Raw genomic sequence first — 20,456 nt, forward strand, 5'->3', positions numbered from 1 at the left:
TTCTTCACATCCTCACCAACACTTGTTATTACCTGTCTTTTTTATTACAGCCACACTACTCGGTGTGCAGTGCTATCCTGTTGTGGTGGGATGGGTGCTCCCAGCCTGCTGGCGCTAGATGGGACCACAGCAGTCATGTAGCCCAGTTTGTCCCTTTTAAGGAGAAACAATGCAAATGAGGAGAGAAGAAAGGACTAACCCAAGGTCAGTAACAGTAATCAGTAAGGGAGGCACTAACAGAAACTGTGTTTGTTTTTTTCTTTCAAGAGAGTGAAGAAAACTAAAGCCAGTGGCCAAAAAAAAAAAAAAAAAAAAAAAAAAAAAAGGAAGAAAGGTTTGAATGATGTTATTCTCTAAAACTTCTCTAGGAGAAGTTCCTGCAACTATATAAACAGAAGACAATGAATCCATAACTAGTAAGGGGTCGTCACAAATTGTTAGGTCCAGGCATCCCACCGGTGTATTAGCCACAAAGCAGCAAAGCAACCACTTTCCACTCGCTTCCCTGTTTTGTGCGAAGGACACCCACCCCTATCTTGCAAAGTTGGACGGGTACATAAAGGGTTAGGGATGCTAGATCTTACAGGACCCTATGTACAACCAGTGTCTGCTCAGAAGTTAACAGAGACAGTCCTGGACACGTGAAGACTCAGAAAGTGCGTCCCCATGTCCACATGTCCCCCCCACCTCCCCCGCCGGGGTTACTCAAAGCAACGTTTCAGTTGTATGAGAAACTCAGGAATGAGGAAGGTGTTTGTATAAATAGTCAACAACGGAGGCAGAAAACCTGAGTTAACTATTAATAGAGCCTGCAATCTCAATATAAATGTCAAAAAATAATTTCTGGAAAGGAAGACCCATGATTTACTATTTTAATAATGACCTGGGGCTAGAACGGTGGCTCGCGCCTGCCAGCCTGCGCCGGGCAGCGGCGGGGAGCACTGCGCTGCATTCCCAGGTGCGGCCCGCGCGTGAACGCACTCGCGCCCGTGAACTTGGAGCAGCCACACGGGAGACAGGCTTGCTCTAGGCTCTTTCCAGGCCGACTCCTGCTTCTCGCCGGAGGAAGTAAAGTTCCTTCAACCTTCCCCCGGGTCCTCTTAAACTTTTCTGCTTCAGGAGTGTGAATGACACTTCCCCCTAGTTTTAAGTGGCGACAGCTCTCCCTCTGTTTTATCGCTTCGGTCTTGTCCGCGGTGATTGGGGGAGGCGTGTCAGCTCGCCATCTTGGATCAAGGGCGACAGGACCTGTTTAGCACGGACCTCAGGCGCGTCCCGAGGTGATGACAGCGGGGACGTAATCGCACGTCCTTGGACAAGACTTTCCAACCCTGTCCTCCCCCGGCGCCACCCCAGCACCCGGTCCAAAAATAGATCCCTTCAAGCCCCGGGCCATCCTGAGCTAGAGTGGGTAGGATGAGCGGCTTCCTCCAGGGCATCCGGGGGTCCCCAGCTGTCCCCATCTTGTCCTCCCGTGCTCCCGGCTCAGCGCGGCCGGAGCCGGCGCCGCGGGGCGCGGAGTGGGAGCGCGCGGCTGGGACTCTGCCCGGGGCGGGCCGGGAGCAGGGTGGCCGCGGGGGTGAGGAGCCGCCCGGGCCCGGCCGGCCTGACACCACCTGGCGGAGTCTCGGGGAAGAGTCTTAAAGGCGCGCGCTCCTCCGCGCCCCTCGCACTCCAGAAGGAGCCGCCGAGAGCTCTCCTCCCTCTCCCGCCCGGCGCCTCGCGAGGTAAGTGCCGTCCGGCCCGCCCGAGTCGGGGCCCGGGGCGGGGTGGGGGGCGGCCCGGGACGGCCCCGCGCTCGGGGAGCTCGGGTCCGGGCTGCGGTCGGAGGGCGGCGCCCAAGTTTGGGGAAGGCCTCGGAGCGGCGCAGCGCCGGGGCGGGGACTGCGCGGGTGGCGACGGGCTGGGGCCGTCCGGGGGCGGCGGGGCCCGGCGCCGCCTCGGGGACCCGCACCCGCGCGCGGCGCGGCGCAGCGCCGAGCCTCCGCCCAGCGCCCGGCGCACTTGGCGCGCTCTGCCCGCGGTCCTGGCGAGCCCCGGGCCGGCCGGAGCCGCGACCCCCGCCCCGCGCCTCCCCGCCCGCCGGGTCCGCGCAGCCCTCTCGCCCCGCGGTCGCGCCGGGTCACGCCGGCAGGTCGCGCTCGGCCGCCGGCCAAGCCCGCCCGGGCCCCGCCGCGCCCGCGCCCCGGGCCACCCCACCCGGCCTCTCGGCGCTGCGCCCCTCGCCTCTTCCCCAGCTCCAGCCGCTCGCTATTTTCACACCTCCCGGTGCCCCGGCCCCGGCGCCTGATTCAGTGCTTAGTAATTAATTTGGCGTTTCAGAATGGTCAGCGGGCTGGATAATGGGCGCATTCATCCCCCGGGCTAATCTGAACAGAGGTGGGAAGAAAGGCTTTCACAGACAGAAAATGCCATTCGCTGAGCGCTCAAAGGGGCTGTCACTCCCAGAATAAATCGCCGCCGCGCCCGCCGGCTTCTCTGGCCATTTCCATACAGCCCCGGCCCGCGCCGCGGACCCGCCGGCCTCGGCCTCGGCTCCCGGGAATCACTCACTCGAGGGCCTTCGACGGGAAAGTCGGGCGAGGGCGAGACCCAGGCGGGGGTCGAGGGAGACGGCGAAGCTGGGGGCTCGGGTTAAGGCCGCAGGGGACAAAGAGCTTGATTAGAAAATCAAATGCTAAACTAGGAGGCGCCGCTAATTCCAGGCGCGGACGTTGGAGCTGGGGCTTGGGGAGCATCAGCCCCAAACCCCGCGGTTCGCAGCAAGCTTCTGGATCTCCCGAATTGTAAATGGAATCCAGTGCACAAGCATAGAGAGAGATCGTTGGAAACAGGGCCCGCTCTCGTGGAATCCCGACCCTTACCAGGCGTTTGATTCTGGGTTCCCGGCAGCATCAGCTCCGTCTCCCCGGGGGCCTGGAGAGGGGACACCGTGCCCTCCGCAGCCTCCAGCTGGCTACTCCTGCGCGGACCCCAGGGTCTGCCTCGGTGCATCAGCTGAGCTCCAGCGGCTTGATCCTCTGACCTCCTCTCGACCCGCGGTCGCCGCCAGTGTTGGGCACAAACGGTCTTCGAGCTCTGACAGCCGGGGCCTTTTCCTGGCGGCGCCCTGTGCCCTCTGGCCAAGCGGGATCGTGCGCCGCAGCCGCAGCCCTGACCCGGCGGACCGCGTAGCGACAGCGCCCCCAGCCCGGCTGTGGGGTCTCCGGGTGGGCAGGGCTGGTTTGGCTGTATTCAGGTTGACGCTTCTAGCACTTGATTTTCCTGCTGTTGGGGCTCACCGTGCGTCCACCTTGAGGGGCAGATTTGGCTCTTGGCCCTTCTGCCCAGTGGGACCCTCCCATGAAAGGAAGAGAAGGAGCTAGAAGGAGCTGTGGCCCTAAGATCCAACCTCAGCTAGCTTGAGAGGCTAGCATGACAAGGGAAGCAGCTGGGGAGGAAAGGGGACTTTCTGGGATTGCCAGAAGGGTGTCCCAGGGTGTATAGGGGAGGGAATCCCATGCCTCTTCACCAGCTTCTGGTGGAAGTCACTCCTCTCTTCTGTGACTCAGTTTCCCTGTGTGCGAAGCAAAGATGAAATTGCATTTGGCTCCCAATGGCGACCCTCAGTAGAAGGATCCCGCACACCACTCACACCTCCAACCACCAATCCGGCCTCATGCTCCCCTGGCACCTGTCTGGGTCTTCACCAACACCTCTCCTGGGAGCTTCAATGACTCCACAAAATTTTTCCCAGTCTGCTTCCACCCATCCTTGCTGCTTCTGGTTTCTAGTACCCAGCTGTCCCTGAAACCACACAATCCAAGAGCTGGAAGAGACTCTTCAAAGAGTCTGGGGCCGCGTTTAGATGGTGAACGTGAGTCCTGGAGTGGCTTGCTGGGGTCATGCAGCTAGTTTAGTCAGAGGACTAGAGCTAGAGAGCATTTCTTAGACTCTGGCATTAGCCCTGGGCCCTACCCCCCAGAGAGAGCTTCCCTCGGCCTGGGGCGGGGCCCAGAAATCTGCATTTTAAACAAGCTTCCCAAAGCATTTTGGTGCAGGTGGTGTAGGGACTATATTTAGGGAGATAGTTTAGGAAACTGGGCTCTGTCCCCAGCTGACCCTCCTTTCCCAGGACCATGGCCCTGCTCGGTTTCTGTGCTTCACTTTCGATCAGCATTTACTGTCTCCCACCCCTTGGGAGGCCTGAAGTGGAGGGTTGGGGGGGGTCTACTTCTAGGAGATACCGGGGGATCCCCTGCATGTGCAGGAAGGAAAAGCTGTGGGTGAGCTGAACACCCCACCAGATGAGGACGGTCCGAATGGGCTGGACATTGAACCCCCCCAAACCGAGGGGCCTTTTCTTACCAACACGCTTTCACAGCTGGACCTAACACTGTGCACTGCAGGCCCCCCCACACACAGTACAAATGTGCCCAGACACCCCTCCCCCTTAGCAAGGCAAACCCCTGCCCACACCAGGGACAGAGCAGCCCACCCGCCATAGCGGATCCGTGCCAGCAATAACCCAGGTGTGAGCTATGGCCCAAAACACCCAACACCTGCCCCTTCACCATCCTGGGACTCAGAGGAGAGAAGGTGTGAGGGGGGCAGGGGGAAGGCCTGGAAGAGTGGAAGAAGGTGGGGGGGGGAGGAGAAGCTGTTAAAAACGGGGCGGGGGGGAGAGAGGAGGGGACGAGACCCTATTTATGTAAGCCGTTTGTAGCTGTGGATTGTAAAACTGGGCAGGATTCTCTGGAGTAATTCATAGTGTTTGGACAAGACAAACATTGTTCTGCTTTAAACAAGCCTCCAGAAAGGTCAGCCTGGTTCATCCCTTTGCTGTGAGTTGCTGAGACTATCCAGATGATGAGAAAATCAGATCTTAGCTGAGGGGGCCCAGGCAGGAGGCAGCTGTCTCCTGAGTCCCTTGGACCCAGGGTGAGGGCACCCAGCCCAGGGAGGGTCCTTGGCTCCCGTTGAAATGGGCTGATTCCCGCTCTGGAGCCAGGAGATGTGGTATTTGTGTGTGTGTGTGTGTGTGTGTGTGTGCGCGTGCGTGTGTGTCACAGATTATGGAATTTTGTTGCTGCCAAGGATCATCCGAGTTCTAGAGCGAGGCCAACGTGACCCACAATGTGAGTCTTCCTTGCTCGGGTGAAGGATTCACGGGAAACAACTGTTGATGGAGGCAGAGTTGAATTAGACCAGCTAGCCTCAAGCCCAGACCTGCGTCTGGACGTCAGGAAGTCCCCGATCCTTACGTGTGGATGCCCTGGCTCCCCCCCACCACACCTCCCCGGTTCCATTCAGTAAATGTTTCTTGAGTGCCTACAATGTGCCAAGTCTGTTTAGGGCTTCGGACACCTCCAGGTCTCTTGCCTCGGCTTCTTGGCTTGGAACTCCTGATACCCATGGAAGACATGGAAGGAGGGGAGGGAGGGTGGGAGGCAGGAAGGAGGCATAAGGTCACAGTCCACGCTTTTCAGGAGAGCGGATTGCTGCTCAGAAAGGTGCGGTGAGTTACCCACTGCTGTAACCAATCACCACTGGCTGGTGGCTTGAGCTGTGGACATTTACTTCGCCCATTTGGGAGGCCGGGGGGTCCAAGACCAAGGTGCCGGCCAGCGTGGCTCCTGGCGAGGGCTCTCTTATTGCTGATGACTGACTTCTTGCTGTCTCTCACACGGTCAGACCAGGATCATGTCTCTCCTAAGGGCATTAATTTCATCACGAGGGCTCCCCCTTCACTATCCCGTTATTCCCTAAAGGTACCTCCAGATGCTATCACCCTGGGGATTAGGGATTCCGCCTAGGAATTTGGGAGGGACACACCATAGCCCCACTGTCAGGGAGGTGCAGACAGAGATCAGGGGGCGGCATGAGGGGAGTACTGCCCCGGCGAGCACCCAAGGTGCTCCCTGCAAGCAGGGCTAGGAAGCTAGATGCTCTGAGACACCCCATAGACCGTGTGCTCAGCCAGAGACTAGGGGGTTGCTCCGTAGGGTAGGTTACGTCCATGCAGCCTTGTGTCTACTTTCTGGTGTCCTTCCGGAGGCTAGCATGGTGGCTACACCTCGCCCCATGGCAGCATCGGTGACAGAGAGGTCCCCTCCCTCCCCCCATCCCATGTTCCTTTAATACCTTGTTATAGTTGAATGAGTCTGTGCACTCACTAATCTGACTCATGGAATGGTCTGTGTCTATTTCCATCCTGTACCACGTCTTAGAATTCAGTCCCCTAAACTTTCTCCCTGTGTGACACGTGGACTAGGGATACCTCATTTGACTGATATTGGGGGGGGATAAGCTCTTCCGCATGGTTGATTTTTGCAATTCACAGATCATTCCTCGAGGCAGAGAAACTTTCTATGTAGTCGTTTGTCACGAAAAACGTTTTTTCCGTCAAAGTCATGATTTTTTTTTTTTCTGCCTAAGTTAGCAAGATCGAATATAGCAGGTTTCCCTGAGTTCGGTTGAACAGGCGACCCGCCACCTACTTTGATGACTCACAGAGCCATCTTGAGGAACATGAGCTCCTGGGCAATTCGCTCAGCCTCCGTGCCTCAGCTTCTTTTGCAACCTGGGGAGCAATAGATGGACGTTCTGGAAGGGCTCCTCCTCTTCTCCGGGAATTTGGGTGGGGCCTGTCCCGCATCCCTCAGTGGTGGCTGGGATCGAGTCCACCGTCAGCTGTGACGTCCCAGAGGAACAATGTCCAGGATCTCCCATTCTTTCAAGCACCCTTATCTGTGGTTCCTAGAAGAACAGAAGACACGTGACCTCGGCGGACAAACACTTCAAAGTGAAGACATTGTGGCTTCCCCGTGGACTGGAGTCCCCTGGTACTGTGACTCCTCTTCTCTCAAATGCTCGGGAGACCATGGACTTCCTTCTGGACGGAATTATAAAGGGGTTGGAATCCCAGCTTCCAGAAGAGAGGGTTTACAACACCTCAATACAAACAGCAAGCTCTGGGCAAGTGGATGCGGGAGATGCTCCGCTCAGCATTGTGGGAGGGAGGGAACAGCCAGACGTGGTCCTTGCTCCCGAGAAGAGGACTTCAGGAACATTCCAGGACCAGCACGTTTGTGTCCCGTACTTTGCTCCTTTCTTGTACCCCTAAGGTCACCTTTTACAGTGCAAAGGGGACCCTTTTAATTCTAGCAGCTGTAGGATTTGCCGGAAGTTAGAAATCAGTATCCCTGCCTCCTTGCCTGTTGCAGCTTCTGGTGACCACTGATGGCCGCTGGCCTTCTTGGCTTGTGGCTGCATCCCTGTGATTTCTGCCTGTGTCTTCACGTGGCCTTCTCCTCCTCTGTCTTGTCAGCGTTCCCTCTGCCACTCTCTTAGAAGGACACTTGGCATGGCATTTAGGGTGCACCCAGATAATCCGTGGTGATCTTCCCATCTCCTGGTCTCTAACCAAGTCACGGCAGCAAAGACCGTATTTTGCCATCTAAGGCCACATTCACAGGTTCCAGGGATGGAGACATGAATAATCTTGGGGGCGGGGCGCATTTTTCCGCCTGCCACAGCTGGTCACCATCACCAGTTGTCCATAATTCTGTGGTTTTTAATTACTTAATTGTCATGAATTTGTAGTGCATTCCTATTCTGTGCCTGGAACACATGAGACACTTGGGGATTCACAGGGAGAAGACATGATTCCTCCCTCAACAGTCAGGGTAACAATGGGGAATTAAGAGCTACGGGTCCCCAGGATGGATCCCGAAGTGTTCATTCCTTATCCAAGTCTGTGAGACTGTGTGTACCCTGACGACACTCACCTCTCTGACCTCATCTCCTACTGCTCCCCATCTCGCTCCCCAAGCCCCCATCAAGCTAGCCTCCTTCCTGTTCCTTGGCAAGTCAAATTCTGCCTCAGGACCTTTGCACTTGCTGTCTTTGGTGCCTGGAAGGCACGTTTCTCCCCCTCCCCAACCCCCACAGCCCCACAGCTCCCTTCCTCACTTCACTCTAGATCCTTCTTAGAGAGGCAACCCCCACCCCCCACCCCAGTACCTTGTGTAAGATGCACCTTGCCTCCTGGCACTCCCCGTCCCCTCCTCCGCTTTATTTATGTTCCCGGCACTTACGACCATCCAGTTACTCTTGTCCCGGCCATCTCCACCTCCACAAGCATTTTGAGATACGAGCACTAGAACGTCCCAGAAGATCCTAAACATTAATGTATCCTGTTTCATTTCCAATTCTCTTTCTGAGAATTTACTTAGCTTTTTTCTTTGTGTGTGTATGGAGGGGGGAGATGCTTAGTGGCACATTAGGCTAAATTTCAGGTAGATCAGAATGGAGTGCGGGGTGGGAGACTCTTCTGGGGGGGGATGTATGCATGTGAGGAGCTATTTTCCAGGGATGGGAATGACTGGTGTGTGAGTGTGGGCGGGGGGACCCACTGGCATTTAACAGGCAGGGGTCAGGGGGGCTAAATGCCCCACAGTGGCATAGGACCGGTCTGTCTAGTGAAGAATTTTCTGGCCCTAAATGTGAACAGCACCTCTGTGGAGAAACAATCATCAGGAAACAGCCCGTATTTGGGCCCTCAAATAGCATTTTTCAATTGCAACTGAAAACCTTTAGCCCTATAATGGTCAGGCTATTTCTCCCCAGAAACATCGCCTTCTGCTAACCCTGTCTGTGTCCCCAGCCTGGCTACACTACCTCTTAAAATCACTGCTGCACTTGTAGGATTCCCTGATACGACGCTCTCCTTCAGAGCTCACGTCAGTGTTGAATGAGCTGAACCCCATCTCTGGGCTCAGAGGCGCCCCCCCCCCCCATTTTCTCCACCCAGAGAACCGTCCCTGTATGTGAACTCTTTGTTTCCTTCCATCCCTGACAAAGCTTCCCCCCACGGTGAAGCATTTTCTTTAATAGCGTTCAGGGTGGGACCTTGTCAAAAGGTTTTTGCAAATGAAAATAAATTACATGGGCTGGTTCCCCTTATCCACAGGCATTTTCACCCCTTCAAAGAGCCCTGGTAGATTAAAGGATTTGCTGGATTTGGGGTTTGTCTGGGCTTCTGTGCCCAAGTCCTGAATCCTCAGCAAGAAGCCAGCAACAGGGGCGGCCCGAGCTGGAGGTGAGGACCATCCAGGACACCGAGGAAATGGATGGGGAAACCTCCAGAAACCCTCCACACTATACAGGCCCCTTCTGCCACGCTCCAAAACCCTTCCCCAAACAGTCCCAGCTCCCGAAATCCTGCCGAGGGAATGGGATCACCTTGAGCAAGCCTCCATGAGGCCTATGGGGTGAGCTGGGCCCTCGCATCCTGGAAATGAGGGGATGCCCCTCATTCTTCCAGGGTGAGGGATGTGGGAACTGGATCTGGGGATTTTGAGACTAAAAAACCCAAGGTCCAAAAAACCCCTAAACTATCCTCTGCGGGGCCAACTTCTTTCTTTTCACATGCATTTTTTAATCAGTCTCACAAGCCTAGACAGTAAGTGTGATGATCCCCGTTTCACCGCGAGATGGGCAGAGTCCCTTGCTCAAGGTCACACGAGGTCAGCTCCAGGGGACTTGGAATCATGGTTTGCCTGCGTCCAGTTCTTCCTGTTTCCTAGAGAAACACTATCGAAGCAGGCCACCCTGACCCTTGTGGGGAGGCCAGATGCCTGCATCAGATTCCAGAATTTCCTCTTCCAAATCTCAACCCCACACCTCACACCCCACAATCTAGGTCATGCTCCTTTTCTTTGAAGACACCAGCCCCTGGTTCAGGCTTCCTCCTGCCCCAAGTCCTGAGGCTGGTCCTGTGTGCCTTTAAGTCCCAGGTGGGCAGACCGTCCGGCACCGGGACCTCCTTACGCCCAGTCCCCTTCACCTTGGCGTCCCAGCAGGAAGCCCCCTCTTGTCCTCAGCCAGCCTCGTCATCACCCAGAGCTGATCCCCTTCTGGAATCTTCCCTTTGGACTCTAGTTTGAGACCATGATCTCCTCGGCTACTCACCACACCTCTTTTGTCTTCCTGAATCTTCTAGACCAGCTCTATCCAATAGAACTTTCCGGGATGATAGAAATGTTCTTTATCGTCCAAGTGAGGGTTAACGGAGGAACCTTTAATTTTATTTCATTTTGATTCATTCAAGCCAAAATTGAAATAGTTACGGTGGTTACTGGCTACTGCATTGGACAGCACAGTTCGAGAACCCTGGGCTCAGTTTCCTGTTCTCTCCATGTCCTGTCTTTACGTCTTCTCTCTTTAGCCTTGCTTCCGTGGTCCAGCCCAGCAGCCACCCCCTCTTCCCCTTCTGTCCTACGTCCTGGAAGAAACCTGCAACTCTAGATTAATCCAGTGGTCCTGCTTTCTCAGGGTCTACAGAGGGGCTGCTAAGCCCCGCTGGGGTGGTGGTGGGGGGCTGTGACTTTGACGGTTGGAGCTTGCTTTCTCATAGATGGTCCCCAAACAGCAGGATCTTGAGTTCTGGCCAGCAAGCATCAGGCTCTCCTCCATAGTGACCCAATCAAGCTTTCGCCCGCCTTGAACCCCCAATGCTCCCACCTGCTCCCTCTGCTCTCAGAAGATGCTGCCACTTCCTGTTCCACTGAGACAAGAGGCACTTTGGCACCTGACGGTCAATTCTACAAGGCTAGCTCTGTCTTCAACCTCTCTCCTTCCGTTCCTTCCTATCACCCCATCTCTTTCCTGCCACTTGTTTCCACACTTTGAACACTGTCTACACGTGCTGTCCCCACTTTCATGACCTGAGGCGGTCTGGCGTCTGTCCCCACCGCTCCTCTGCCCCTGCTAGCCAAGGTCACCAGTGACTTCCTTGTTCAAATCCAAAGGAGTTGTTTCAGATCTTATCTTGACCTTGAAGGCATGTGACACGGCTCACCACCCCACCTTCCTTGAAACTTCCCTGTTGGCATCTAGGGCACCTGAGTCTTCTGGCTTTCCTCCCGCTCCTCCTCTGCCTCCTTCTAAATTTTCTTGAAAGGCCCACATTCTGCTCTTCCTAAAGTGATCCTCAGGCTTCCCAGGTAAGGCTGGGTGCCAAGAATGGCGGACCCCCCCCCCAACACATTGCTTGCAGAAACACCTGGGAATTTGCTTTCTCATCCAAGAGTGACACTGCTGTGTTTTGAACTTCTGTTTGTGCCGAGGATCCTGCTGCTGGAGCCCGACGTGCCTTTTCGGGTGTGTATTTATAACCCCCACTTTGAGAAGCTCTCACAACACTTGGACATCTGTTTTTTTCATTTGTCCCCTCAGAGGCCAGTATGCTTTCGGGAGGGACACTGACAAACGAAAGGGCATTGGGAGAGGCTGCCAAGTGGCCAGAAAACTGTCCTGTGAGAACTCACAGAAAGAGCTGGAGACATTTTTGCCTAACGGATAAAACTGAAGGATGATAGAGGGCTGATTGCAAAACTTGGAAGAGGCAGATCTTTGGTCTGGGCTGCCTCGCGGGGGCTGGAATTGCATGAACTGTGTTAGTGGCAGGGAGGTGGGATTTGAATGGAGGTAGACGAGTTCTGCCGTGTCCCAGAATGTTCCAGACCTCCAGGATACAAGGTGACAGTCCTGCCCACCAGGAACTGCTAAAGAAGATACGCTTAGACCTAAGTGATCATAATAAAAGTGCAAAGTGCCCCCTCCCCCACCCCCAGACCACGGGCCTGAGCTCAGCTGGCAACACGGAAGTCAGAGAGAAGCTTCCCTCCAGCTCCAAACTTGTTGCCACCCACAACCCCCAAAAGTGCTGCAGACAGAGGCGCCTGGCTGGCTTGGTGCGTAGAGCACGCAACTCCTGATCTCGGGGTCATGAGTTCGAGCCCCACTTTGGGTGAAGAGATTACTTAAGAAATAAAAAATTAAAAAAAAATCGTTGCGGACAGAAACAACATAGCAGGAGGAAGGCTTGGAGACTTAACCTTGGAGATAACCCCAAAACAGACCCAAGTGGGGTGAGCAGTAAGCTGGGCACCCTGATTTGCCTGTTGCAGACCTGTGCTGGCCAGGCTGGCTTTCCCTGCCTTGTGTTTCAGTGTGAGGCCACCAGCTTCTAGCTCGGGCCATCACACAGAAACCATCCCACGGAGCTCGCTGCTGTCACCGCTGTGGGGATGTTCTTGAGGAAGTGTGTTCGGTACGACACACCGTGTTCCCTTTATGGCCCCCCTAAGCCCCGGGAGAAATCCCTGTCTGATCTTAGTACCAAGAATAGTTGTAATTTTCTTGAGTAATAGGTGCGTGTGTTTTTATCTCTTGGACACTGGGAATCGTGTAACTGGCATGGTTTCCTTTTCATTTTGGCTGCTGGACAGCTCAGGGACAAATCTGTGGCCCACCCGCAGGACGTGAACAGGGCCTTCCGGGGAGCATTCTTGCTTTGGTCCCATTTCCCTCCACCTGGTTTTTCTTTCTCCTCTTCGCTCTCTTTCTTATTCTAACATACAAAATTGAGAACGCCCAAGCCAAAATCAGTAAAAATCACCTGTAATCTCACTCTTCAAAGATGACCACAGTGAACCAAATTTATGCTTACTTAAAAAAAAATTAAAATGAGCTTATACTGTGCATAGTGTTTTTTGGGGGGGGCATCATGTTTTGAAATTTGCTTCCCCCCTTTTTACTATGTCATGAACATCTTTGCATGTACTTAAATGCTCTTCTTTACATTATTTTATTATTTTAATTAAAAAATATTTTCTAGGGGCGCCTGGGTGGCACAGCGGTTAAGCGTCTGCCTTCGGCTCAGGGCGTGATCCCGGCGTTATGGGATCGAGCCCCACATCAGGCTCCTCCGCTATGAGCCTGCTTCTTCCTCTCCCACTCCCCCTGCTTGTGTTCCCTCTCTCGCTGGCTGTCTCTCTCTCTGTCGAATAAATAAATAAAAATCTTTAAAAAAAATTTTTTTTCTATATCTATTTGAGAAAGAGAGAGAGGGAGGGAGAGCACGGAGGGAGAGTGAGAAGGAGAAGCAGACTCCTCGCTGAGCACAGAGCTGGACGTGGGGCTCGGTCCCAGGACCCTGAGATCATGACCTGAGTAGAAGTCAGACGCTTAACCAAGTGAGCCACCCAGGCGCCCCTAAATTATTTTAAATATCTGTAAAGATCTGGCAACTTAGTGTTCGCGATGGGCATTGCTACATCCACTTGCTATGTGCCTGGCTTTATAAATATTTATATGTACACTTAATTCATGTAGATTATGGAAGTGCAATATGTGTGTCCACGTATTAGAAGCTACAGTCTTCCTATGGGCTACCTGATTTGACGCTCACAACCCTATGAGACAGATACTATTGTCCCCGTTTCCAAAACGAGGAAAGCAAAGCACAGAGAGATGCAAAACTCGCCAAGGCCACACACTCTGGCTACGAAGCATTACTCCTCACGGCCATGCTTTCAACATGGCCCTCGCATCTCCCAGCCCACAAGAGTTAAACCTCCCCTCTGCCTCCTCGCACCGCACTGTCTAATTGATGTTATTTTGCCATGTGTTAAGCAGCTCGTAAGTCACCGAGAATCCTCTCTGCCACAAGGCAGAAATAAACAGTGTAGGGAGTGGTAAATGGCACGGAGAAGGCAAAGCTGAAGCGTTCCCCTAGGGGAGAGGATGAATCTGGGCTGTCTGTCGCGCAAGGAGAATGCATGTATTTCCTGGGGCTGTGGTGAACTCCCATCCCTGGAAGAGCTGGCTTGGGTGGCCCTCTCTCAGGGAGGCTGGGGAAGGCGGTTTTCCAAGGAGACTGAGCTGGGCCAAACGAGCCCTGAGGCCTCTTCTAGATTCTCACAGTTCATGAGAATGCCAGTGAGACAAAAGGAGACACTTGATGGAGATAATAACAGCAAGTCGGCTCTTGGGCCAGAACCAGAACCCTGGGCTTTCAGTCCAGATTTATGACTCGATCACTCATCTAAAAGTAACAAACCAACAGGGATTGAGTTTCAAACTCTCAGCCCAGTGTATTCTGCCCCCAAAGCGCTTTGGCTGCCCTGCAGGATAGCCAAAGGATGCTGTCACCATCCTCAGTCCTTTGGTTAAGGTGGCAGAGAATGAGGCAGGAAGGAGAAGCTGGGTGGCCCCAAGGAGGCCTCGTGAGACTATAACTGGGGGGGATTATTACCCACTTGAGGACGAGGAGAGGAAGGAGTCCTGGTTTCTATTCCCGGATTAGATCCATGTTTGCTAGCTGGACGATGTTAGGCAGGCTTCTGACCTCAGTTTCTTCATCTGCAAAATGGACTTAAGACCTACTTTGCAAAGCTGTAGCGAGGCTCGCATGAGCTAGTGCGGGGCAGAGCACCCTTGAAAATGCGAGCCCGCCTCAGGGGACCTGGGGAGGGCTGAGCTGCTTTCAGCCTGAGGCCCGCGGACCCGTCGGGCTGCTTTACCGTCTTCAGCCTCCAGCCCAACACAGCATCCCCGGGACGCAAGGAGCCCCATTCCCGGCACACAGGCCCACCGTAGGGTGACGACCGTGGGGGAGGGGGGCAGGGTAGCGGCCCCTTCTCGCCCGCTCCGGTGGGCTTCAGGAAGAAGAGGTGAGCAGGCAGAGGTTACCTCCCCCCCCCCCCCACTCCTCTTCCTCCCAATTCCCGGCTGTCTGCCCACGAGGACTCGGCCCTGTGCGCGGTGCCACCGGGGCCATCAGGCCGGGTTGGAGGAAGGCCCGACCTCGGCGCAGCAAAGAAAACAAACACAGATGTGTTTGGCTGGGACCAGGAGGGAGCACGTCGTCCCCTCCCCCCCCCCCCCCCGGCCGCGCGCTCCCCCGGGCGTGGGGCCGGCGGAAACCTGCGGGGCTCCCCGGGCAGCGCGGGGCCGGGGCGAGGCTGACAGTCCCCGGCCGGCCCCTCCTCCCTCCGTGGGGTGCTCGCCGGGCCCAGCCCCCTCTCCGGGGTTTCCCCGGGCGCTCTCCTCGCTTTCTCTTTGTCTCTGCCGCCCTTCTTCGGGCTCCCCGGTTCCCACCCGCTCGCGCTCCCGCTCGCTCCGCGTCCCGGGCCGCTTCCCTTTAACTTTCTTCTTTCCCGGGGTTAAAACTTTGCTCGCGAGCGGGCGGCTGCTCGCCGACGTTATTGGCCGGCGCCCCGCCCGGCGGCCCCGCCCCCCGCCCCCGCGCTCCCCTCCGCCCCCCACTCCCGGCGCGAGCGGCGGCGGCGGCGGCGGAGCCTTCGGGGGCGTGCGTGCGTGTGTGAGTGCGCGCCAGCGAGCGTGAGTGTGTGTGCGCCCCGGGCGCGGGCTGGGCAGCACTCCGAGCGCGGCGGGAGCGGCGGGAGCCGGGCGGCCGCGTCGTCACTCGGGCAAGCGAGGCGGCGGCGGCGGCGGCCGGGGCCGGGGCTGGGGCAGCGGCGGCCGCGCCGGGCATGGAGCTGGCAAGCCCGCGCTGAGGCAGGACGCGCCTGCTGGCCGCGAGCGAGAGGCTCTCCGCCGTCCGGCGCGCGGGCTCCCGGCCGGGGCCGGGCAAACTTTTCTTTCTCTTTTGCCCTCGCCAGAGGTAAAGTCCCGAGCGCGGACTCTGCGGCGGGGACGCGATCTGGGCCAGCCCGGAGGGACCCCGGGCTGCGGGAGGAAGGGGCGCGGGGCCGTGCGGGCTGGCGGGCCCCCGCGCTGTCCCGCGCCGAGGTTCGGGGCGCTAGGTGGGCTGCCTGCGGACCGGCAGGCGGGCGCGGGCATGCCCCCCTCGGGCGGCGTGGAGGCGGCGGTGGCCGGGAAGCCGAGCGTTCGCCCGCGGCCCCGGCTCGCCTCCCGGTCAGGAAGAACGGGCGCGGGCGGTGCGGGCTCGGGGGACCCCTCGGGATTCGCCTGCCCCCCGGGACTGTGGGCAGCGAGGTGGGCGGCCGGCCGCGGGGTTGGTGCCGCGGAAGCCGGGCGTTCGCCCGCTCCCCAGCTCGCCGCCCGCCGCCCGCCAGGGAGTGGAGGGCGCGGGGCGGGCTGGCTGAGCGCAGCTCCCCTCTCTCCTCAGGCGCCTTCTGCGGCGGGCGGACCGACTCCTCGGCGCTGCGGGGCCGGGGCAAGCTGGACGCAGCATGATGCGCGCAGTGTGGGAGGCGCTGGCGGCGCTGGCGGCGGTGGCGTGCCTGGTGGGCGCGGTGCGCGGCGGGCCCGGGCTCAGCATGTTCTCGGGCCAGGCAGCGCAGCCCGACCCCTGCTCGGACGAGAACGGCCACCCGCGCCGCTGCATCCCCGACTTTGTCAACGCGGCCTTCGGCAAGGACGTGCGCGTGTCCAGCACCTGTGGCCGGCCCCCGGCGCGCTACTGCGTGGTGAGCGAGCGCGGCGAGGAACGCCTGCGCTCCTGCCACCTCTGCAACGCGTCCGACCCCAAGAAGGCGCACCCGCCAGCCTTCCTCACCGACCTCAACAACCCGCACAACCTGACGTGCTGGCAGTCCGAGAACTACCTGCAGTTCCCGCACAACGTCACGCTCACGCTGTCGCTCGGCAAGAAGTTCGAGGTGACCTACGTGAGCCTGCAGTTCTGCTCGCCGCGGCCTGAGTCCATGGCCATCTACAAGTCCATGGACTACGGGCGCACGTGGGTGCCCTTCCAGTTCTATTCCACGCAGTGCCGCAAGATGTACAACCGGCCGCACCGCGCGCCCATCACCAAGCAGAATGAGCAAGAGGCCGTGTGCACCGACTCGCACACCGACATGCGCCCGCTCTCGGGCGGCCTCATCGCCTTCAGCACGCTGGACGGGCGGCCCTCGGCGCACGACTTCGACAACTCGCCGGTGCTGCAGGACTGGGTCACGGCCACTGACATCCGCGTGGCTTTCAGCCGCCTGCACACGTTCGGTGACGAGAACGAGGACGACTCGGAGCTGGCGCGCGACTCGTACTTCTACGCTGTGTCCGACCTGCAGGTGGGCGGCCGCTGCAAGTGCAACGGCCACGCTGCCCGCTGCGTGCGCGACCGCGACGACAGCCTGGTGTGCGACTGCAGGCACAACACGGCCGGCCCGGAGTGCGACCGCTGCAAGCCGTTCCACTACGACCGGCCCTGGCAGCGCGCCACGGCTCGCGAGGCCAACGAGTGCGTGGGTGAGTGGGGGGCGCCGCGGCGACGCGGGCGGCGGGCGGCGGGCGGGGAGGGGGGTGGAGGCGCGGCGGCTGCGAGGGCCTCGCGGCCGCGGGTGTCCGAAAGCGCCTGCGGCGGCCGCACGCGAGGACCGCTTGCCGCGTGGATGTGGAGTGGACCGTGGGAGGCGCATTCCGGGACATCCCGGGTCGGGGAGGGCTGAGAGCGGGTTCACGGGCTCGCGTGGCGCGGGCCTTGGCCACTCGGATATGCGCACAGGGAGCTCTGTGAAGCCAGGAAGCATGAGAAATGCTTCGGGGGAGAGGGTTTTGCAGAAAACTTGCTGACTGGTCCCCCTGACTCCGGACTCAACTGCAAACATGCATTGCCTTACCCTCCCCGCCCTCCCCCCTCCTTTCCCAGGGCTGCAGCTGGGCGCGCAGTTGGGAACCCCGGCCCGGTTCCCGGGAAGTTCCAGCTTCCCAACCACAAATCCCTTGGGAGATGGCAGAGGGATTTGCAGTTTGGGACCAGTTCGGCACCCGACGAATGTATCACTCCCTTACCTTCTATTTGTCTTTTATGGTTTGGGAAAAAAAAAAAAAAATCCCACCCCTTTTGAACAGCGTATTTGTGTTAGCAAAAGAATGATGTGATTTAAATTAATTACTATCTACAGATCACAAAGGAGAGTTTAGTAATTATTTTAAAATAATTCAGTCATGGTCCCAAAAAGTATATCAACATTTTTTCGTGTGTGTATGTTGTTAGCGTCAGGGGTAGGTGAAATGGAAGAGGTTTGAATTAACCCAACGGTCCAGCTTCTCGTTTTTTATAATGGGGTTTCAAGTCCTGAAAGAAATCTGGCAAAACCAGCTCTGGTGAATACTGTTGGGTCAGAAATGAGGCTAAAAAAAAGTGGGGAGAGAGAGATCTGTTCCATTTCTGAATTGTACAACTTCGCTTCTGTAGAAACTCTCAGGCATCAGTTTCTCCCCAGGAAAACAAACCAAACCAAACCAAACAACAAAATGGGGGGGGGGGAGTGGAAGGCAAATGCCAGAGAATTCTAGTATGAGATGTAAATTTCCAAGTCCCACGTTCTATTTTAATGAAAAGTATTTAGTCCCTAAGTAAGGCCATTGGGTGTTCATCTTTTGTGAACATATAGCCATTCCACCCTCCCCCCACCCCAGGCAGCCAGCGCGGGTTTCTTCAGTCTCTTCCCCGGTCGGAGGCACATTGCTAAGTGTGCTGGTCCCCACAAACACACGTTTTGAGGTCTGGTTCTGATTAATTGTGTCATGTTGTTGTCGAATAGTTTGTGCCTCATGACTGTGGATGCAGACTTCTGAGCAAGCGAATGGAAAACATGTCTTGGAGAGCCGGGTGGGCACTGAGGCCCAGTCAGGCGTCCTGGGCTGCAGAGCGGGGAGCCTCCTGTTGCTTGGCGTAGGCCTCCATTTTTTGCACCGGGTCCCGCTTTTGCAGACCTAATTGTTCATCCCCCTCATTTAAGGGACTGAACGGGTTGCCAGCTTGAAGAGACTTTGCAGGATTCCGCAGCGAGCTAGTGGGTCCCACCCTGACTTTAGTGGTCTTTGAGAATAAAATTGCTTTGATCTGCTCCATTCCTTTAGAAATGTTGGTTTTTCCCATCCCTTCTCTTTCCCGCTCCCTCTTTTCTTTGCTTCCTTTTGTGCGTAAAACCCCTTTATTGACATTTAAAGGGCCTCCCATGGTTTTGCTATCAGTTTTAGTTTGCATGTGCATATGAAAGATATCTTCTGGGTTGTCAACAGCAGGGTCTAATTGGACAAATGCAAGTGAATACATTGTGGTGAATGAACTGGACCTTGTGGTAACATTGTACTGGCTTGAAGATTCGTCTTAGCCTCGGTATTGTTCCGATTCACCACCCACCCCCATCCCTCCCTGTCACTTTGGATGTGGACACGTAACCCGTACGTGTTGCAACAATGGTCATGCACTTGAAATAATCTCTGTAGTTTAGGATTTTGTCTTTTGACCAAAGCATTAACTATGTGCACAAATTGGATTGACTGCTTTTTTTTTTTACAGCCAAATTGAGCAATCAACATATTAACTAATGTAATTAGTATGTGTTTTTTGTTCAAAAAGCTTAATTAGGCCTAATAAATACATAATCTGCATGACAAATAATCGGCTAACAATATTTTCTGGTTTTTCCTGAAGTTATTTTAATTCTCGGTAGTTAAAGTATCTTTAAATCTTGCCAATTATTCAGTCATCTCATAAAAGCAAAGCCAATTCAACTAAGTTAAAGTTATTTATAGTTTCCTTTTTGAATAGATGTTCTGATATCTTGTAGCTACAGCCCCGGGAACGTCAGGTTGAAGTTCCCATAAAGTCTTAATTGAAGTCTTAGTGATTTTTCCATCATTCCGCAAAAGAGAAAGCCGGCAAAGACAATTTAGAAGTGATTTACAATTAAAGGTCGAGCTTTTTATGAAAAGGCCCTGGAGTGGAGATATGTGAATGAATTAGTATTTGACAGGTGTTCGGAGACACTACAGGGCACTGTGGTAGGAAAAAAAGCATTAATAAATCCTTCACACACTAACTTTTGTACTATCAGCGGCTCAGATTTTCCCCCCCAACATAATCCCATCTTGTGAATTTCACACTGTTGACATATAAAGTCAGGCTCCCCAGATTATTTACAATGAAGGCAAGGTAAAGAAGGATGCTTTTTAATTCCAAAAATTCGTCGATTTAAAAAAAACGAAGCATTATCACTGTGCTATGTTGTTTTTGCCTTTATAAAATAATGAGACAGTGATTTATAACAGACTAAAATAGCATCCTTCCCTACGTTAATTCCCATACCCCCCCCCCCAAAAAAAAAACCTCCAAAAATTTAAAAAGACATGGATATTATCATTTGACTACGCGGTTCTGCACAGGGCCGAGGTGCTTTCGGATTGCTAAGAAGTGCATACATCCTATAGGTTTTCTTTGGGCAAGCTTTCTTTTTGGTGCCTTTTCAAGGTTGAGTTCTCTACGGGATAAATGTGAACTTTTCGTAAAGCCCAATTTTATTTTAAATGCAATTTTGGATTTCTTCTGGATGGAAAAAACCCCTCAAAACAATATGAAAGACAAGACCGTGTATAACGTTACAGCCTCGACAGCTCTCAGTGGAATAACTAAAGACTTTCTTCCGCCCATATGTATCAGCAGTGCTCGAATGCTCTTACACACATGTGCGTTTACATTCATCGCGTAAAGAAGCATCCATGCATGGTGGGGGTATGTGTACGTTCAAGGGAAAATGCATGAACAGTTTTAAACCACCTGGGTTGCTAGGCCCTTTCTCCCCCCCCCCCCCCAGCTTCTTTTTTTTTTTCAAAAGAGCATCTGAAGACCATATTGTGTTTCATAAATTATTGGCATCAGTTTTAATCAGTGTCCCCCTGACGTTGGAGCTGTG

General features: G+C 55.4%; 1 protein-coding gene across 4 annotated transcripts in view; it reads left to right on the forward strand.

The window, feature by feature from the left end:
- Positions 1-1,646: 1,646 nt before the first annotated feature.
- Positions 1,647-20,456, forward strand: part of NTN1 (netrin 1) — a 174,447-nt gene continuing 155,637 nt past the window's right edge. The window contains exons 1-2 of one of the 4 annotated variants that reach the window (XM_045797266.2): positions 1,647-1,727; positions 15,923-17,004. In XM_045797266.2, the coding sequence (XP_045653222.1) occupies positions 15,987-17,004 (1,018 nt within the window). In that variant the 5' untranslated portion in view covers positions 1,647-1,727; positions 15,923-15,986. Of the gene's footprint in view, positions 1,728-15,110; positions 15,172-15,206; positions 15,455-15,922; positions 17,005-20,456 lie in introns of those variants that run through there. The other 3 variants (XM_045797265.2, XM_045797267.2, XM_045797264.2) reach the window with 3 other exon arrangements.

The sequence above is a fragment of the Ursus americanus genome, chromosome 14, assembly GCF_024610735.1.
Source record: "Ursus americanus isolate L20-20 chromosome 14, mUrsAme1.1.p, whole genome shotgun sequence".
Lineage (NCBI taxonomy): Eukaryota > Metazoa > Chordata > Mammalia > Carnivora > Ursidae > Ursus > Ursus americanus.